The sequence below is a fragment of the Sceloporus occidentalis genome, unplaced genomic scaffold, assembly GCF_023333645.1.
Source record: "Sceloporus occidentalis isolate IW3139 unplaced genomic scaffold, rSceOcc1.0.p SCAF_159, whole genome shotgun sequence".
Lineage (NCBI taxonomy): Eukaryota > Metazoa > Chordata > Lepidosauria > Squamata > Phrynosomatidae > Sceloporus > Sceloporus occidentalis.
The window spans coordinates 1,340,764-1,362,886 of NW_028317139.1; the positions used below are offsets into that span (position 1 = coordinate 1,340,764).

The 22,123-nt window shown below is 38.2% G+C and overlaps 1 protein-coding gene across 1 annotated transcript; it reads right to left on the reverse strand.

Moving 5' to 3' along the window:
• Window positions 1–8,892: 8,892 nt before the first annotated feature.
• LOC149280151 (G protein-coupled receptor 143-like) lies at window positions 8,893–20,996 on the reverse strand. Its single transcript, XM_089500779.1, has 8 exons — window positions 20,741–20,996; window positions 18,899–19,008; window positions 17,744–17,838; window positions 14,602–14,694; window positions 12,766–12,875; window positions 12,494–12,602; window positions 10,295–10,412; window positions 8,893–9,204 (listed from the first exon to the last, which is right to left on the reverse strand). Exons 1-8 carry the CDS (start codon window positions 20,994–20,996, stop codon window positions 8,893–8,895), a joined length of 1,203 nt encoding a protein of 400 aa, XP_089356905.1.
• Window positions 20,997–22,123: the final 1,127 nt, after the last annotated feature.

Genomic DNA, 22,123 nt, shown 5'->3' on the forward strand with positions numbered 1-22,123 from the left:
TGCTAAATTATCACATAAGTTCAAATGGACCAGCAGAAAATGTGCACTGTTCGGAACAACAGATTCCATTATTGTACGAACTTGACAAAGTCCGAGTGTACAACTCAAGTAAACCTCTCTACATGCAGAATCCTTCAGGACATCCACAACCTGCATGGATCCATTTCAACAGATAGCTCTTTGGAGTGAATGGTCTCCGCTTTGAGGCCAGTTTCAGCCTGTTTGTGATTCCCAGAGGTGTTTGGTTTAAGAACAGTGCCAAAAATAGTAAGGAGATAAGCAAGATAAGGCTGCAATAAACCAAAAGGGAAAGCAAACCTGTTTTATTTTGCCTTCAAATGTGGACACTACAAATGTATTCCCAAAGGACCTGCAAACAAAGACCAGTTTTTAACAATTAATCCATGTGATTTTGTAATCACACTTTCTATTTTGTAGAGCATTTTTGTTTTGCTTATAGTCAATGGTTCACTTGTCTTCTACCAGCTCAGCCTAGGTCAGGGCAGAAGAAGACCGCAGAGATATCCAAGGAACTAACTTTAAGTGCAGCTTTTCTTTTATCCAGAATCAATGTTGACACTCTGGCTTATAACTGAAGAAATGCTAGCTTGACCCGCATCGTCCCAAGCCCCTTTTTTTTAAATCTAGACACACTTTTAGCTCTTATCTTGATTAGCTCTCAACATCAGTAATGGATTGACCAACAACACACTTCTTAGGATCTCTTGCACTGAGGTCCGCGTCTTCTCCACAGCTTACTTTACAAGGTCACCTTGATGAGAGTGTCATACACTTTTTTTAAGAATGCAGAAACAGGAAAGCTTTTTACATGAAAGATGAACTTTTACAAGAAAGAGCCCACTGTATTTTTGAAAAAGAAAAAGAAAAAATATTTTTATGTTAAAAGCTTAATTCTAAAATGAGAAAAAATGCAAATGTTGGGTTTGTCTAAGTCATGCAAAAAAAAAAGTTAAAATGCAGAGTAAATTAAAGACTCAGTACCCATTTTGACTTTTGTTTTTCATTATTTGATGTACTGTATTATCATGAGGTTTACAAAAAGGAATTCAGCGGGTGCAGCACCCACTACTTTTTGTTCACTCGTTTTTCAGGTGATTACAGTCAACTAGTAAAAGAGGACTATGTAAAACAAGGCACACTATTAGATGGAATAGGAATAATCAGAATGTGCTCTTGAATTTTACCCAGTTACATACTATTTACCAGATTTCTGAAACAAATCTAAGAACAATTCCACACATGTTTTATAACACTGAAAGATTGGTCAGTGTGCCAGTTATGCTGAACCACAGGCCTCACCGCGTGTATATACTCTGGATTTTCTTGATAGCATGTGACACTGTGATAAAGATCTTAAAATTACAGAACTTTACAATTAACCATTCTTTGATTTTCCCATCCATTATACTAACTTTATATACTTTGGGAATCTATTAACTAAAATCAACTCCAACACCAACAGTTGACCTAACTCAGACCAAGTAACTATGAAAGACATAGCAGCTCATCTATTTATTACTCCATTGGTATGTATTAAAAAGTCATCTAAGACCAAACTGACAGTTGAGTTAAAAAAAAAGGGGTCCAACTTGTTTAAATGTATTGACTCAGCAGGTTTCACTGCCAGCTTGCAAGACCAACTTACCTTACGTGCCCAACAATTAAAGAAGTGATAATGCAACGTAAGGGAAATAAACTACCAACAGTCTTTATGAAGCTTGTAAAAGCAACTGCCGGCCAAAAGTATAGGTTTCTGTATGTTGCAAATGGCTGTATTCTGTGTCTATACTCACAGGGTTAACTGTCAAACTCCAAAAAAATTAGCCTGTGTTGTGTTTAAAACGCTGCAAAAATGTCTTACATACAAAACCTTCAACTTTGGTGTCGTCAGTGTTACAAACAATGTTAAGATGTACAGGAATCCACTTACAAGTAAACAGCAGAGACAGAAGATTGCACAATAGTGTAATACTGTGTAAAATGTATGTGAACTCGTTTTAATAAAAGTCACTACTACACAACGACACTACTAAAAGGAGCTTTCACCTAATACATTCTCAAAAGTAGTTTCTGAAATGGTCTTCCTCATTTCACTTCATTTTCCACCATGACTGGAATCATTCTACCAAAATGTTATTTTGTCCGTGTGACGGTAATGCTGCTTACTAATGGGAAACATGATACAAACCTACCATCTAGAGAGAGGACTTATCTTCTTTATAGATATGCCTGTTACATCATCATCTCTGCTTCTTTGATAGCTCATAAGTAAATTCTTCAAGGAAGAATTATATTAATAAGTGCAGTTTCGTAGGGACACAGCAGCAAAAAATACCTACTTAATAAAGCTCTAACCAAATTGTCCAAATGCGGAGTCCTAGGGACAGCCTCCTCCCGTTGTGGTGTGCCCGGAAACTGCACCCTTTTGTAGAAGTGCGCCGGTAGTCAAGACTGAACTCATGGGTACAAGCGGAAGACATAAGAAAGAAGACAGAACAAGAAAATACAAGAGGAGAAGCTGAACCGCCTGAAAGGAGACAGTGGCACGGAAGGTCGGGGGACATTGAAAATATCTAAACAGTGATTATAGGCTGGGGGAAAAAGTGCAGTCTATAATCGGAACAATACGGTACATTGTACATGTCTATTGTTGTTTTTCTCAAATTTTTTTATATCAATGACTGTATACCCTGTATGTAAAACAGTTTCTGGATTTGGTACAGGCACTTGAAAATAAAAGAAATCTCAATGTTTACACACACATTTCTCTAACGACCCTGCTACATACACCAATGGGCTGGCTACCATGAGAGGCAAGAGCAAACCCCCTGCTGTACAGTGCAATCCGAACATGGCAACTAATCGGACAACAATTAAACTTATCCTTCCAACAATCAATCCAATCAATCAAACCAGTTAGGACACCCATTCACATGATGGGCAGATAAGGGACTCACTGGCATAAGACATGTCTTGAATCAAAACACAAAGACCATCCAATCCATTGAACAACTAAGAGATAAATACCCTTAAATATTACACAATTCTCATACACGCAAGCAAAGCATTTTGCCCACTCTCAAATACAACGTTTAAGCATGGATCACTGGGGAAACCCCTTGGACCACCTTCCTGTGTTCACCCATCAACATCTAATCTTTTCTCCATGATTAGACAGAGCATAGATTTTGAATCACTCCGTAATAACCACTTAAGACATACTGAAGGCCCAACTAAAAATGCTTAAAACTATCCTGTCCTCTTTATACGGTGAAATGTTCTACAGAATCTTCCATGCCTCATCCATTTTCTCGACACAATGCTATAAAATGGGCAGATCCAATACAGATCAATGCACCAAATGCAAACATCCAGCAGCCGATCTAGTCCATTGTCTACGGCACTGTCAACACTCCTAAACATTATTTGAATTATGTTCAAAGATATGCCAATAGTGACCTTCACATAAAAATACGGCTTTCATCTATCTAAGTCATCCTTTGCATCATATGCTCACATCACAGACATGCCAAACTACAAAGAATCCTAGCAGCAGTCACCCTAAAAACTATACTCCACCCCTGTATTGAGACCACACCACCGCCTCTTTTACTTTTCCATTCCAAATTATGCCACCTCTTCCGCATGTCGCGATAAACGGCACAACGCACAAAAGTAATGCCACCGCATCTTTCTTCCACACCTGGCTACCATACATTAACACACTTCCCATCCAAACAAGTACGTGAGTTAAACACACGTTCCAACACACAACCTGGTACATGATGGAATAACTAAGACAAGACGTGATCCCACTGACCTAACGAACATCAGTGTCTACACCTTCTATGTACCTTCTTTGTACCTTCAATGTATTATTGCTGGTAAAACACTTTCTAAATAAATAAGTATTTTCAGATTCACTTGCAGAGGTCAGGGTGTCCCTGTCCTGCGCTGGTGAGCTTTAGCTAAACTGTATGTAGTTAGGGATGTACGTACGTATATAGAATGCTCAAGACTATGAATTTCAAACTCCCGTTCTTATATGTATGTCTTAGGTATGTCCGTATGGACATATAAGTGTTTTTATTTTGCAGATCATCACAGCATAGAGGTACTCTATTCAACTTTATCTCATTGATGAGATCCCCTAGTGTATCAAATTAGACTCCGTGTTCAATATCCCTCCTATTCTTTTACACTTTACCTGGGAACCTGTGTATATGGCCTTTTAGATAATAACAACTGGCTTGACAAGCACAAACTAAAATGTCATAAATGTGCAATTGGATACCGTGGTTTATTGTGTAATGAAAAGGTCTCCACCTTCCCAGGAATTAGATTTTTTTCCACCATGCAAAACAGGAAAGCAGCGATAAACGAGTCTTATATAAATAACTCTGCTTCAAATGTTAAAAGACTCCTGACACTGGCAGGACATGCATTGTATATTCCATGATTAAAAAATGAAAGTACTTCCATCTCCATATAGTGCATAATTTTAATTTAACAGGAAAATCTGTTATAAGTTTCCATTGATGCTGCATTCTCTTCAGTTTATGAGTGACATGTTTTTGCTATGGTGGTTTTAAGAATGGAATTGAATGGTGAGTGGATAAAAAAATAAAAAACAATTAAAAAGATCACACAGCCTAACTGCCACAAATGCAATCCTTGGGTATTTTGCAGCTAAAGGCGGCTTCATCAAAAGAGTACAATTTATTTTATCATTTTAGCAAACTAAAATATTTTTTCAAAGTATAGTATAGTAAAGTACAATAGAACAAATACTGTTAGATCTGGTGGTACATGATCACCAAGTTCTCAGGAAAGGCACTTTGCAGAATACAAGATTTTTCCCTATTACAATACAGATGAAGTATGTTTTAGGAAGTTGAGCCTACCTCCAAAATATACCTCTTGCATTGTAATGGTTCTTTTGTTTCAATCAATCCTCCGCTCTTCTTTCCTCTCCCATTGTTCGTATTTTTTTAGGTGTTGCCACTTGTTGATGTATGTAAAATATATTCATTCATTTGATTGTATTAGCTCAAAAAAGACTTATTCTGAACAGTTTAACTAGCTACATCAGTATGTTATAAAGTGCCCTTGTAAAACTCAGCTCACAAAAATCTAAAGTGTCCCTCTTTGGCCTCCTGAAATTTGGAAGATAAGCAAAATTCATACTACAGAATAGGTGTCCGTTTGTATGTAGACAATACCACTTCCATAGTGTAAAATGTATTAGGCGAATTTCCACATATGTCTGGAATAAGAAAACATCATAAAGACTCTGGATTGTGAAGCACCAGTCATAATATCTGTCCCTTGACGGGTCTGTTTTGTAGTTTATTTCCTGTACTTTTAGTTTTCAAAGTTGTCGCCGGATTCATCATCAGCCTCAATGTCATCTAATTCTGGCAGTTCATTGGAAATTTGGATTTCAGTAGTGCTAGCTTCAGAACCTAACAAAAGAAAAGAGAATGGTTTCATCTTCTAGTTCTTTACCTGATGTATCGTGTTTCACAGCTTTTCAGAATCACATAGAAACACAGAATTGGACAGCAGATAAGAACCATTCCGCCTATCTAGTCTGCCCATTTTTCCTGATTCTTAATCAGTTATTGATCTTGTCTTCGATTCAGGATAGCTTTATGCCTACCCAATGCATGTTTAGCCCCTACCACTTCACGTGGAGGATAAGTGAAACATGTGCCACGTTATATGTGATGATCAAAACTTACTGGAAAATAATCCTTCTACCTGCTTCAGTATGTGGCTTTGCATGCATGCAATGTAGGACCTCTAATGAATGATGGTCATAGACTGACCATGACTACGCATGTGTGTGCATTTAGCAGGCATCCAATTTACTATTACTAGTTCACTAAGCAAGACATACATACAGAGGATCATTCATTGAATGTATAGAAGCAGCAGGTACAGTAGATAGATGCATGTCATTTTTATAAATTACAAAAACATTTACAATTTTACAAAACATTTTTAATCATATATTATAGTATACCATATATGTATATACCGTATTGGCTCGAATATAGGCCGTACTTTTCCCCCCCACTTTAAGTCTTTAAAGTGGGGGTGCGGCCTATATTCAGGGTCTAGCGCCCGACGCCCGGGACATGCAGTCCCGGGCGCCGGGCAGGCAGCGGGGTTAGGATACAGATCCCCCGCAGCGGTGCAGAGGACCCGTATCCTACTCTCTGATACGCTCAGACAGCCTCCCCTGCCAGCACTTCCCACGGGAGATTGTCTAAGCGCATTGCGCAGACGTGCAGCGGCGATGTGCGTAAACAGCCTCTGAGGCCGGCACCTCTGCACGATGTGCTTTAACAATCTCCCTTGCCGGGAATTCCCACGGGGGGAGTCCCGGCAAGGGAGATTGTTAAAGCACATCTTGCAGACGTGCCGGCAGCGGAGGTTGTTTCTGCTCGCATCGCCGCTGCCGGTGAACGTCTACGCGAACAACCGGAAGTTGAATAGGTGTTATGTGTAGAGACCCCATGGAGTCTGCACTGGTAAGTCTGGTGGGGGGGGACATCTTGGGGACAGAGTGGCAGCATATCTTGGGGGGGGTAGAGTGGCAGCATATCTCGGGGGGGTAGAGTGGCAGCATATCTCGGGGGGAGAGTGGCAGCATATCTCGGGGGGGGTAGAGTGGCAGCATATCTCGGGGGGGAGAGTAGCAGCATATCTCGGGGGGTAGAGTGGCAGCATATCTCGGGGGAGATAGAGTGGCAGCATATCTCGGGGGGTACATGTTCGTGGCAGCATATCTCGAGGGGGCAGAAACTTTTTAATTAAAAAAGCACCTAACTTTTAGGGCGCGGCCTATATTCGGGTGCGGCCTATATCCGAGCCAATACGGTATATATATATATATACTATTTGTAAACAGTGGCATAGGAGTAATGAGCTTCCAGTTTGAAGTACCGTGAAAAAAGGTGTCAAGACCTGTGGTTATTAGCATATATTCATTGATGTATTATTTGCACAATTCCAGAGTAAGGTATACCTTATATTTGATAAATAATAATGGTCAGTCTGAGAATTTTCCTCTGTAACGCAACACTTGCTTCCAAGTAGAATTTCAGAGGACAAGTGATGAAGATTTGTATGTTCCCAACTGCGCCTATTACAGACTAGGTTGCTTATTAAAAGTGAGGAATAATCCAGAACTCATTCATTTTCCAACTGTTACCTCTATTATGCGATGTTGGAAGAAACGCCCAGAGGGAATTGCTCTTGTATTGCACATCGGGAGAACCCTGAGCAGTCAAATAAAATATACACCTGAAGATTTATGGGCCAAAACTCATTTAAGATGACTTGACTGCGCTTGGTTGAGCATGTCTTTAACATTTGTTGGCATATACTCAACAGGTAATCACACACATACAAAAAATACAATAAAATGTGTTTAAAGTTTTATTTTTAATTTTATTACGATTGCTAATTCACATTTATGTGAAAGAAATTATGGCACTTCAAAAACAGAAGGTTCTCACTGTCTTCAGAAACCCAAATCTTTTTTTTGTTATTTCAACTGGCTTGACTATTTTCCCTCTTACATAATTTCATCTTCTTGCTTTAAACAATATTTTTATAAAACAATAAAATCTTTACACTTTCCCATTTTTAGTGAGCATGCAGAAAGTAGCCCAAGCACCTTTTGTATGTTTAAAAAAAAAAAGAAATTTCATGGTGGTGCACACAAAGGATATCAGGAGTTTATGAGAACAGGTTTTATCATGCAAATGTGCCAATTTTATATCAGTCAATCACTGGCTAGTGAACTAGATGACAGTACAGTAACTCTTTCATAACCTTTATAGCCGTCCCTTACGAAAAAATTACTGCAGTTTTTCTGAAGTAATACTGCAGTTTTTTGGACATTAAAAAACTGCAATACTGCACTTTTACTGCAGTATTACTGCACATTTACTGCAGTTTTACTGCATTTGTACTTCACTGTACTGCAGTTTTACTGCAGTTATTTTTGTACGGAAGTACAAATGCAATAAAGCTGCAGTACATTGAAGTACAACTGTAGGTTTGCAATATAAAAAAAAAAGTGCAGTAAATGTGCAGTAAAACTGCGGTAAAGTGAAGTACAAATGCAGTAAAACTGCAATAAATGTGCAGTAATACTGCAGTAAAAGTGCAGTATTGCAGTTTTTTCATGTCCAAAAAACTGCAGTATTACTTCAGAAAAACTGCAGTAATTTTTTTGTAAGGGTTTAGTGGAACTAAAATAAAAAAATGGATGAGAAGCCTGTTTTATTCAGTAGTTCTACTTCAGTTTCAGATTGTATTTGGACTGGCTCCATACCTGGAAACTTCCCAGGGTGGGCCATCCAGAGCTCTCCCTCTTATGGGAGAAGTAGCATCACATTGAGGTAGGAAAGTGACCTGGAGACCTGAGGTCAAACCGAGGTATGGCTGTCTCATTTAGAAGGGTTTTGGCAGCCATTTTGTTCCATGTGCAACACATAAAAAGCTGCAGCTATTGGTGGTTAGTAATGAATTTTGAAGGTTTGAAGGCTGCGTTTTATTAATTTGATTAAAAAAAAAACATATATTTTCCGGCCATGCCCTTTAGTTGTGAAATTTTTATTAAACCTAGTTGGATAACTAATATTTTTTAACTTGAATTCAAAAACAGACCTCACTGACTGTATACAAGTTGTTGCATTCGGTTTGACAGCATTTACATCACACCTATTATTTGTTATTCTCATGTTCATCAAAGTAACATTGAAAATGTAAATACTGGCTATATAAACCATTTCAACACAGAGATGGGAGGTTGGAATGGGTAGGTAAGAATACCAAAATATGATGTGATAACTACCAGCCTTGGTAAATTGGGGAGTTATTGTTTAGTCTCCCATATATACTCCCATTACCTTCAGAGAGCATGCTCAGGGCTTCGTCTGTTTGCTGGCTATTTTCCATTGCAGTACTCTTGGGGTTCTGGATATAGCCAGGATAGTTCAAGAAAGAATTAAGTGCACCATCCTGTGCTGATTCAGAAGCAACAGATGTGGATACTGGCTCCCAAATAATTTCTTTCTGGCGAAAGTTTAAGTCCACATCACATCCTGTCCATCCATAGAAAGCTAGTGTGAAAAGGAAGCCCTGCATTGGGTTCAGTATTGCCTAAAACCGAAAAGTTGAGATGAACAATTATTACAGAGGGGTTTAATGCAGAACTGCAGAATATCTCACTTTATTGTAGAACAGGGTTTCTAGATGTCATTCATCCAGTACTCAAAATATAGTTGTTAATCAGGTGCATGTTTTCTGGATCTCCAGGTATGGCTCATATCCCTAAAAAGTAGACCTTTGCTACTAATGAATACAGTGTTTTCATTATGCATTAGGTAGATAAACTGTGGCAGGTTCCTCAAGTAAAAAGGGATATGATGGCCTTGAATGACTCAAAGTTGAATGATTCACCGCCATTTTTTGGACCAAATTCATTTTATGGTCACACTACACCCTAGTTTGGACTTTCCCAACCAGTGTCCTGATCTCGGAGGACACACTACCTGTGCTCAAAATAAGCAGAGCTGGAACTGGTCCTAAAATGATAATTGTGCTGATAGGTGTCAACACAGACTGCCCGCATTAATAGTACCTACAGTATTAAAAGGCTGCTATGTATATAAGGAAGAATGTTGGAATGCTGGACACCTCCAGCATGTATATGATTGCTAAGTGTTATTTCTGAATAGCCCTTTTTATTTCCCATGCAAATGCATTGAGGGATTCACAAGAAACATCTCTTATACATTTACTCTCATTTTCCACCACATCCATATGTACTGAATATGCAGGATACTTACTGCAAGCAAGTTCTAGCTTTGGGTTTCAAAATGGTTCCACGGGTCTAACAAGACACATGCGCATGCCTAAAAAGTGCGTCCACTGATTTTAATAGGAACTATTTTCTGCAAGTGACTGACTCTTCAGGCAGCAGAAGGTGGACAGCAGAGCATTTATAGCAAGCTAGTATTTTTGTATGCTTTTCTTAGGTAAAAGAATGTATATTGAGTAATTTAATATGCTGTTTTTTTGGTGGGGCACTTAACTGATCAAATTATGACCTCCTGTTTGATACTAAATATTATTTTACACTGCATAAACTTGGGAGTCGGCCTATTCTTAATGATATGCTGTTGCCTGCATATGGTCTAAAGAGGGAGAGTAGAGACCCAAAAATGAGTTAAAGTCATGCCTGGCTTACCATTATGAACCATGTGATGAGTGCTGCATTCTTGACATTTTTCAGCAGTTCCCCATTGATGTTTGGCTGCAGTTCCAGATAGAACAAAAGGCTCTCATTGATTATATTGGACATCCAACTGATAAGGAGATAAAAACGAGGCATACGATTTTTTTCTGGTGCCAACAACATTAAGAGTTTTTTTATTACTATTTCTTTTATTTTCAGTTCTATTTTTTTGTCTTTTTAGAATAGATGAGCCATTGTATTATTACTGAAATGCTAGAGTGCACTCTGCTATTGTGACATCTTATCATTCATCTTATCATTCACCCATCACTGACTTTGTGGAATGTGTAGTTATTGTAATAAATTAATTGGATTTTTTGTTCCTGGCAACAAACAGGTTTTATTATTTATTTTTTGACTTTTTTAGCAAATGGTCTCATAGTAAGGTGTGTTTTTGCAGATATTTTTGCTACAGTTAAGTACATTAGAAGAATTGTAGGCTCGGTTGAACAAAGCCCTCCTAACCCTTTGTTTCTGTCCAAATTGTTATGTACTACTTGTTATGCTCTGCTCACCCATTGTACAGTGCTGCAGAACATGGTTGGTTGTATAAATCAAAAAATAATAGTTATAAGAATGATTGGGAGCATGGCAGCTGCAATTTAGTATTGATAAATGTAAAATAATGCACTTGGGATGCAAAAATCCAAAAGGCATTGGGGGTACTATGCTGTCAGCAACACAACGTAAGAGGACTTAGGAGTAGTTATTTCTGATGACTTAAAGGTAAACAGACAATGTAATATAGTTTTGGAAAAACCAAGCAGGGTGCTGGGTGGTATAGCGAGAGGCATTAGTAGAAGAGAAAGGGAGGTCTGATGTCAGACCTTACCTAGAGTATTGTGTGCAGTCCTGGAGACCCCATGTCCAGAAAGATATTGACATTCTAAGCAAAGTTTGGAGAAGGGCTACTAAAATGGTTAATATTGTGTAGGAAAAAAATTATAAGGGAAGTCTCAATATGTATTGCTTGAAGAAGAGAGAAAGGGAATGTGATAGAAACATTTATTTAAATGGGGAGAAATGTTAGAACAAGAGGACTGAATCTAGAACTAGGGAGTCAAAGGCTTAGGTTTAGGCTGCTTGAACCAATCAACAATAATCAGCAATTTAACAATAGGGGAGAATATACTTAATTAAGTTAAAATGCCTGCTATCATGTCATACATACAGGGCCACGGGGATCTGCTTTATTGCAGATGGCAAAAATGCATCATATTTGATACAAGTTATGTATAAAATACAAGACTTTTTATATTACTTAAACCATTATTTATACTGCACTTTCAATTAAGTCATGTGCTGTCTGATAGAAAATAATGTGTTTTGCTCTAAATAACACACTGGGTCCATCTTTACTACAGGGTAAAAGCTCTGGCCCTAAGCATCTTCAGGGGACAAACCGCAGCTGCCCATTTCTCCACTGTCTTTTCAATGACCTGGCCCCAGGGCAGTCCTCAGATGGGGCAAGCAGGGCTCCTACTCTTCCATACACTTGTTGTCTCTGTAGCACAGAGGTGGAGTGCTAGAATATGATACCATATATCTGAGCTCGGCTTTGCTTAAACATGGAGCGGCAACGAGCAGAGAGAGATCTATAAGCAGCAGAATCTGGAGTGGGAGCCCCTTTTGCCTGTGCTTAAGGGAACCCCTTCCTTGTGTACAGTATCAAGGGTCTGATTAGAGATAGAGAAGCTGCAACAAAAGTTATGTCAAACTTAGTAGAAGACGTGTCCACTGGCAGTTCCTGTCTGGAGCATGAGCAGGGAGTGCTACCTGTTATAAGGTGTGTGTCTATCTCATAGGAACTCTTCCTTTGAAGGATGTTTCTTTCGTGTGTGCAAATGCAGATGAGATGAGTCAGTGAGTGTAGTATACTTCAACTTAAAGACAGCCCTGAACATACTGAGTCACATTTATAACTGTGTACTATGCCAATTGCTAGAAGTAAAATCCCAATGCATGTTATTCACTTCAACATCTTACCACCATACATATAACAATGCATAATATAGCTAACATCTCATTCTTGTACATTAATATACCTACCTAACTAATACTGTATGTCTCTAATACAATTTCTAAGCAAGCATATTCTTTTTACATTGAATCCAGTTGTATTCTTAAAATAAAACAAAAAGAAATATTTACCAAATTACAAACACCAACATGATCTTGAAGAAACGGATCTGAATTTCAGTCCCAAGTCGTCTTTCATTTTCTGTGTAGATTCCTTGTCTTCCCTTTAGTAGAGTAGCAACTGAGAATTCACCAAAGCACAATATTCATTATATATATATATATAAAAAATATATATATATTTTATCATATTATTGGCCTATATACGTACATGTTCATTGGGAAGCCAATAAAAAACAATGTGACATACACTACACATTGGTCCGTTGACACACTGCTCTCACCTGCTGATACTGTTCTTCTAAATAAGATTGGATTGACTATCATGACAAGTAGAAGAGGAGCATATGTTGTGACATAATGGGGAATTGCATGTTCCAATCCATTCTCGCAGCTGCAATAACAAAACCACACATTTTTATTTCCATATTTACATTTCTTGTATACATGTCAGGATATCAACCTCTTCAAGTATACAGTAAAGGTTAATGATTTGTAGTAATCTGTAGTAGCACTAATAAATGTTTACATAATTAATGCCAACAGCAAATGCTGGTACAGAGAGTACTCCAACATGTTTTTTCATAAAAATATTAAGATAGTATACCCATGTTACTGCATAGTTATAAAATGATACTATCCCTTACTCAATCCACCACTTCAATTGATTCTCTTTCGTTTTGGGTCTTTTCTGATACTTTTCTTATCTGTTTCTTAGCTGTCTACTTTAGTAGCAGGAGTCGAGGGGTCAATAATCGTAAAGTGATTAAAATGTATGGTATTGTAAAAGTATATGATCCTGTAATTCCCCTTTTCTTTTCAGTACCCATATGCTGATGTCTTATTTTTCAAAAATATAACAACCATTACAATAAAAAACTTTAATGCTGTCCCCATTCCCTCAAGATTGTGAGCATGCCAGCAGGGCCCTCTCCACCTAATGAATCAGTCTGTCAATTATAGTCTTATCATATCCTTATACTGTATGTATTGTAAGAAGCGCTGTGTAAATTGTTGGCGCTATATAAAGAAAGATAATAATAATAATATATTTTCCTAAAATTATGGGTGCTCAAGTGGCCAAAAGTTACTTGTAAGTTGAGTGGACGCTGCTTAGAATGTTTTCAGCGGAATTCGCCAGAGTGTAAGGTAACCAGTGGCTGTTTCATTTGCAGGAATGGTCTAACTCTTCGTGTTCGTCTTCGTCGGGGGTATTCTACGTATTCCGCGAATATTCACCCGTTCCTGTGTTCCGTTCGGGTGAATATTCGTGTACATTCTTCGTATTCGTTTTTTTTTCGTAATTTTTTGTAGAAGGGGTTAATACGGGGTTAACGCGGTAAGGACTACGCAGCAGCTTTGGCGCCAGGATTTTAAATGCCCGTACAAGCAAGTATATTGGTTCCCCGCAGGGGCCTCGTCTGCCATCAATGAAGTACAGGTGTACATCATTGGTTAATGGCAGCCTACGGATTTCCGCTTCCGTTAACCCCTGCAATGCTGCGTAGATAAAGTAGGCTAGATGGTGAAGGGACCAGGGAGATCTACGTTTTGCCCCAATTACGAATGCACAACTCTAGTTTTAAAGTGTCTCACTCATGCCCCAGACACCGTGGCATAACTACCCCTTCTTCCTATCCTTTCTAAACTATTTTGAACCAGCACAAGGAGACAGGAGTGTATTGGAGGTCATGTGACCCTGCGATGAAACCGAGGCTGTTCGATGTGAGAGGTAAGCGGGGAAGGTAGGAGGTTGGATGTGTGTATATGTGTGTATATATATATATATATATATATATATATATATATATATATATATAAAGCATGGATGTGTAATTGTGTATGTGAGCATGGATGTGTAAGTGGGGTGAGATGTGGTATGTGTTAGCGAGTATGAGTAAGTATGTGTAATTTGTATGTTTACATACTGTATGTTGGAATGGGGGGCAAGGGGCAATGATGGCACAGACTAGCTGTTGAAGTTGGGGTGCCCACCGGGGCCCCATACTTATGCCCCTGCCCAAACTGTTTATGAACTTAACATTGGTTGTTATTAATGTGGGTGCATTTGTAAATACATGAGGCAATGCCATATGAAGTACACTGTACATAATACTTACTTGGATACAGAAGGGTAATAAAGCATAGCAACACCTTCAACACACAGTAGGATTGCCAGGCCCCAAGTCATCATGTGATACAACATAATTGTGCTGAAAAACAATGAAAAAAACCTGTCATACCTTCATCCAAAGGACCAGATGGTATACACTTAAAAAAAAATTAAATGGCCATAAATTGCTTAGCCCACCACTAGCCCACCCACTAGTAACCCAATTCATTTTTCATGGCTATATTGCTTACCAAGGAGCTGAATTAGTGGCGCTGCACTGCATTTTAACCCAAAAGAGACTCTCATGCAATTGAATGCCTTCTCATGTGCTTCGTAAACATGCACAGTATCACTCCTTTTGATGGTAATGGGGATGGTTTCAATTGGAGTGCTACAGAGCACGTACAGGAAGCATACTTAAGTATACTTCTTGCTTACACTTCCTGGTTTCAGTAGAGGCAGCCACAAAAGAAGAATACTGAGACAGAAGTCTTATTTTCTAACTCCAGTAACTACAGAATGCCTCGGCTAACTTGAATGCAGTAAAATTTAATGGACGCCACGATGCATTAAATAAATAAAAAAATGGGGAGGGGGCATTTCTGTAAGGAGTACATTACTACTGCTACTAATATTAATCCTGGGTCAAAGTGGGCCTCACATCACAAGTGTATACCAAGTGCTGTTGCTAAGATTGGCTTTGTTGGTTAGGAGCCTGTATTAGCCAGCAACCTGTAAATTCCTGTTTTTCTAAACAGGAAACATTCTAAATCACGATGTTCCTGCATAAATTATACTGCAAGACTGAGTCCGTGAACAATATTATAAATAGAACTAAGTCTTACATTCAGAAGTTGGTAACCTATGAGTAGATGTGCTCACATAACCAGCTTTATCGCTTCATGGATCTCGAAAGATCCAGGTCATCTGTAATAGATATAGCCTGTGTAATATTCTATTGAAATCAATATACAATCATAAGAAAAGCTATGACGAAGAGCCCAGAACCGACCTTTTCAAACCTCAAAGCACTCGCTCTCATGTGAAATGCAGATGAGCTTTCATCCCGCCTGTGGCTATCCACAGAAACTAACAGCTATCTTTGTATTACATGAATTAAGTGTAAATGGAAGCATGATACTAACAGCATGAATGAAATTATTTTTACAGAGAAACGCTGTACTCCGAGCCAACACCAAAACGGAAGCGATCATTTTGTAATTTATAATTGAGTACCAATGCACTCTAAGGGTTAACTGTGTATTTTGGGGTTTTTCGCTATTTATTTCTAGCTAGGCCAAGTGCAAAAAAAATCTCTTTCCTCCCCTGCTATTTTGTAAATAAATGTATGCAGAATTTAATCACACAGCCAGTGTTCCTCACAAAGGAGAACAGTCCAGAGTTACAAGTCCGGAAAGAGACTGTGAAAAATACCACACCCTGTTGATCGTGCAGGAACAAAAAGTGTTTGCGAAAAACAGAAAAGATTTTCATAAGATGACATTATTTTTTTAACCCTTCACTCAGAATGCAACAGTAATGCACGCAGAATTGAGAAGTAATGATGTGTTTTCCCTAATTTATCGAATAAAAGAGAAACAAAATTACAATAATATCCAGAAGCTGTTTTCATTTGTAAGAACCATAATTAATAAGTTATTTTTTCCATCTCTGTTTACTCTTAACCGCTTTCTTCTTTTAGTCCATCTTTCTTTCTTGTCTCGTTCTCTCTTTATTTTGTTTTATTTTCTGCTGTATCCCCTCCTTTTTTCTTCTCTCTCCCTCTGTCTTTCTCCCTTCCTTTCTTTCATCTCAACCTCTTATTTCCTTTAACAACTTGTACCTTCTTTCTCTCCCTCACTCTCTTTTTTCTCTCACTGTTTCTCTTTTTCCCCCTCTTTTTTTGTACACCCTTTCTTCCCAATACCTCTTTCTTCCTTCCCTACTACGTACTCCCCCCCCCTTTCTGTTCCTCATTTTCTTCTATTTCCCTGTAGATCACTCTTCCTCACTATTTACTTATATGTTTTCTGTCTCTCTATGTCCCTTTTTCCTTCTTTGTTTTTTATGACATTGGGGCTGTAGCATTCAGGTACACACTGACTGATCACACACACAAAGTATTATGACAGGGGCAGGCGTGAGCATAGGGTTAGTGGCATTCAGCTTCAACACCCCTATGTAACCTATACACAACTATACTCACTTACCTCTAAGACTATAAACTTTCACATGCATACATATTCTCTTTCTATCGCTTTACACCCTTACACCATACACTAACTCACACACACATGCTAACACCATGAACTAACAAACTCAAAAACTACATGCTAACACAGACGCTCAAGGTAACACCATAGATTAAAACTCACACTCTACCACTGTGCAGGGGCAGGTCAGAGGAGAGGGATGCTAGAGGGAGTGGGTACGAGCATAAAAGAGATTCAGCACATTTTATAAGAGTAATTATAGGACAAATTTTATTTGTAATTCCACATGAAACATGAATTGCTTTTCAGTCACTGTCCAGCAAGGTGCCAGGCTTGCATTTCGCAAACGGTGGTAGGTGGTGTATCAATATATAAAGCAGGTCTCACATCAGGATAAGAGGGAACTGGGGGGCAAGTTGAAGCTGTGTGGCGCAGAGGTACAGCATGAAGCATGTGTACTCTGATCAGGCCCTACTTTAAGCCCCATCCAGCATGACCTACAATTCCTATGTTGACAAGGGTATTATATATTATATAAATAAATATATAAAATCACATACCCTCAGCAAGCGCTACCAAGAGAGAACACAGATAGAAAATATCATTGTTACCAGACAGATCAAGATCAGGTGGGGCCCTGGGCAGTACTGTAACAGGAAGCAATTTCCAGTGTCTGGTGTTAATCTGCCTAAGATTCAAATGACCGATATGCCCATCATTTAAATTAAGTACCAAAAAATAAATTTAGTAATATCAAATAAATAGATGAAACAGGACTCCTGGGCCCCCTATTAACCAAGGAAATTAACAAATGCCCATCCTGTTCCCCCAGCCATGTGCTTTGGTATAAGCCTTGTTGGTATCGGTTCCAACTATTATTGGCTTCACCCTCATCCTCTGCCCAGAGAGACATTCCTTTTATATGTACTGAGATACCTTAATCCTGCTGATCTTCGAACCACCAGGTAAGCATCGACCGCGTAACAAAACAACCACCAGAAGCTAGCACTGTAAAAGAGCTGAATCCACATCTGCAGATACAAACCACACAATAGTTAGAAGAGCAGTTTATAGAGCAATGGATCTGGATTCCAAGAAGGAAAGGGTCTTTCTTTCATTGTGTTTACTTTTTTCCACATTTAGTTTCAAATTATTCATAATATGCAGGTCCCAGACTGGCCATCGAAAAATTACTGCAGTTTTTTCTGAAGTAATACTGCAGTTTTTTGGACATGAAAAACTGCAATACTGCACTTTTACTGCAGTATTACTGCACATTTACTGCACTTTTACTGCAGTATTACTGCACATTTACTGCACTTTTACTGCAGTATTACTGCACATTTACTGCACTTTTTTTTTTAATACTGCAAACCTACAGTTGTACTTCAAAGTACTGTAGCTTTATTGCATTTGTACTTCCGTACAAAAATAACTGCAGTACAACTGCAGTACAGTGAAGTACAAATGCAGTAAAAGTGCAGTAAATGTGAAGTAATACTGCAGTAAAAGTGCAGTATTGCAGTTTTTTCATGTCCAAAAAACTGCAGTATTACTTCAGAAAAACTGCAGTATTTTTTTTGTAAGGGGCACACCGGGCAAAAACCCAGTGGGTGGATGGCCAACAATGCCCCAATACCAGCACATTATTTCCTTGCAGCCCCAACAATGAAGAATGCATATTCAAGTATTTGTAAGTATTTTAATATGCATTATTTAGCCGAAAGGAAAAACTATAAGTCAATGAGACTGCTTTATGCATATGAGTACATAAGGTCTCCTTAGAACAAGTGGAACTCTTGTGCAAGCATTTTTAATTTAAAAAGGGATACTGCACTGCATCGAAAAATTCTGGCCACTTAATCTCATTTATTGCGAAATTTTGTCACATGGATCCTAGGTTAACTTTGAAATGCATGATCTTTAAGTGGGAGCTGTATTACAAGGTTGTGTGGAAAGGGAACACCAGCCATTGTATGTAGCTGGGTAGTCCTTTTGCAGATGTAAAGGGAGTACATTCTTTTACGGTAACAAAGAATACTAATAATCACATTGGGACTGATAAAACATTCAGAAAGGTGTCATACTTACCCCACTTCCCACACAAAAGGCAGCGGGCCACAGATCTGTTGTGTTTGATAGCGACATGTTCCCAATAAAAGCTGGAGACGATATCCATATTGTTGATCTAAGGATAAGGCCTGTACAGAGTATTAAAAAAATCACGTTTTTTAAACATTTTTGTTTTATATTGTTTTTAAATTAATCTTAAAGGTATTTTATATTTCATAAATCAAAAAACCTACAGCAAAAAACCTCTTCTCTACTTTTTATTTAACTTGTGGGGTTATAGGCTTTGCAGGGGATACTTAGAATTCATAACACAAAATACGAATACATTTTGAAATGGTTCAACACTATCCTTAGTAGATATATTAGTAATGCAGTGACTTGGTATTTGAAAGCATGATCTAGAGCGTGACAACATGCAGCTGTCTCCAATTAAAGGCAATGTCGGGGGTGTGCCTAGGATTAATGGTGCCAAGGGGCAGTATATAGGAACCCTCACGGTTACTAAAACACATATCATACTCTGAAACACCATACAGTATACAAAAAAAGAAACAATTACTATCACACTCATGCTAACATCATATAGCAGCACACATATATTGAAGAAGCATACACTTACAAATTGACTGTCAACACCTGGCACCTTACAGCTCGGGGTTGCAATACCAACCAAAATGGTTGTATAGCTTTCCCAAAATCCCACAGGCTCACAGAGAACTAACAATGTCATGACAGCTCGGTTAAAGGTTGGACATACTGGGGTTGAGATAGTTACAGGGCGCCTGCAGAAAAGCTGAACATTCCAACTCCCTGATATTATCATGCATTATCAAGGACCAACCCAAGTGAACTTCCCCTGCTGTGATGAAAAATGTCTGAGTTGGCCCTCTAAAAAAAAAAAAAGGTAATATGGCAGATTTCAGAAAGCTCTCCTCACTGAAGTAGCTATGCATTATAAAAAAAAGCCTGCTCAGCCCTTCCCGCAGGAGACGTTCACTGGGATTAGCCCTTCATACTGCATACCTCCAAATTAAAAGTGTTGAAATTGCAATACTTTCGTGGAGAGGGGAAGTAGGTGAGAGGACACAGCTGGGACTGCCTGTCTACCTAACCTGAAGAGCCACCATGTGTCACAAGATGACCACATGGGGTCTTTGATGGAGGTTCTGAACTCCAACAGCTCTTACCTCCATTGATTGTACAGCTCCTTAGACGAGTACGGGAAGATCAGAGGATCTCCCCAACTAGGCTACTGGTAAGACAATAACAAAATATCAGGACCTTTTCACAGCAAACAGGACTGTTGAGAAGTATGATAACGTATAGTGATATCAGGGAGGTAAAATGCTCAACTGTTCTGCAAACCCCATCTTAAATATATAATACCTTGAGAGCAATTAGCACAAAACAGCTTACAAAAATAACTTACAAAACTGAATTTTCATTCATTTATGTTACATTTGCCATTTCTTTTTGGTTCATTCATTTTTCAGTTGATAGTCATATTGCAACATGAATAACTGTCTTTTTCAAATGTATTAAAGAATATCAATATATATTAAAAATTAAAGAATGAATGACTTATATTTAACATGTAAGAAAAAAGTACACTTTTTATTAATCTCTAGAATGAGTTTAATCTGCTGACTTTATTTATTTTATAGTTATTTTTCAGTTTTTGATCATGTATTTGAAGTAAACACTTTATTTAGCCGTTTTAACAATTTGGTAAAGGGGAATATACACATTTATTTAACTGAAACATGAATGACTGTTTGAAACTTCAAACCTTCTACAAACATTTCAAGAGAAAATTTTTACATTTACAATCATAGATGAGTATGAATAAGATGTCCTTACCTAAGCAGCCCAACTGGTCACAGATAATGACTAGGAGAAGGATCTTGGATGAGGACGGTTTAGGTAGAGCAGATCTTCCAAGTTTCTTATAACCTTGTTTTGTTTTAGGAAGAAGCTGGAAGATAGTGAGAATTATGCTTACCAATCCACTACCAATGCAAAGAGAGCCAAAGACCTCGGCTTGGTAATCAAGGACTAGTTGCGTTGCTAGGTCCCTATTGGGGCAGCAAAAGGTCTCCAGTCGTGGAGAAGCCATAACTTAGTTGGGAAACAGGTCAAGCACACACAAAGTATGAGCAGATAAGAAAAATCTAAGCAGACACGCTCTTAGTTTTATGCTTCATTCCTTAGTTCTGTTGATCACGAGTTTACTCTGATCATGTGCCCTAAAATCCCCACAGCTATGTCTCTGCCTTGCCTCTTTCTATGAAGTTTTATAGAGCTCTGCTAGTATGGTGTGTAGCTGTCATACCACCAACAGTGACCCGCTTGTTAGAAAGGAAACACAAGTTTGACATCAAGTTAACGAGGGGCAGAATGCATTTGAATGGTTAGACATGTCTCTAAGGAGATTTTGAAGGGTGTTTTTTATTTCAGTTTGTACTGATTTATCTGTAAGTTGCACATGCAGACCTTCACACTTTTAGAAAAGTTTAGAAAATGTATCACTCCTCTGAACAGGACACTATTTACTTCTATACGTTTCTACACTGATATATTGCAATAAATAATGAAGATCAATGTAGCAAAAATACCTAAAACGATGCTATATATTCTGTAAGCTTTCATTTACTCCTTTGGTGGGTACATATGCAGTGTTTACCACTTGAGAATATGCATGTATTAAAAAAAAAGAATCTGTATTTTGTGTAAAGAAAGTGTCCCGCACAAAACTTGACTAGAGAGAAACATTAAAATAAAATAAAACAATAAATAAAAAAAAGGTATGTCATTGATTGCATGGTCAGATAAACTTTTTAGGAGCCCTCATGCACAAAGCCTACTGATGGCACTGCATACTATATAAAAGCAATGTCAATATGATTATTGGGCAGTGCAATGGTATGACATGTATGGCACATAAGCAATATGGTTAGAACATGTTTAAAAATGGATGAGGAAGGAATAGTTGCTTCATACATTTGTCACCAATAGAACCTAGGTGCACATCCAGCTTGACTTGTGATCCATGCCAGCACTGTGTTGTTTTGTGGGGACCTTTTAGCACAAGCTGTCAATACTTAAACCACAAAACATTTCCAGATATTCCACAAAGTATATCATACAAACAAAATAAAACAATAGAGTTATCGCTTCTTGATGAGTCTCTTCTCATTGAGTACTTAAAAAAACCAGAGAAACGTATGGTTGCATAAAAAGTTT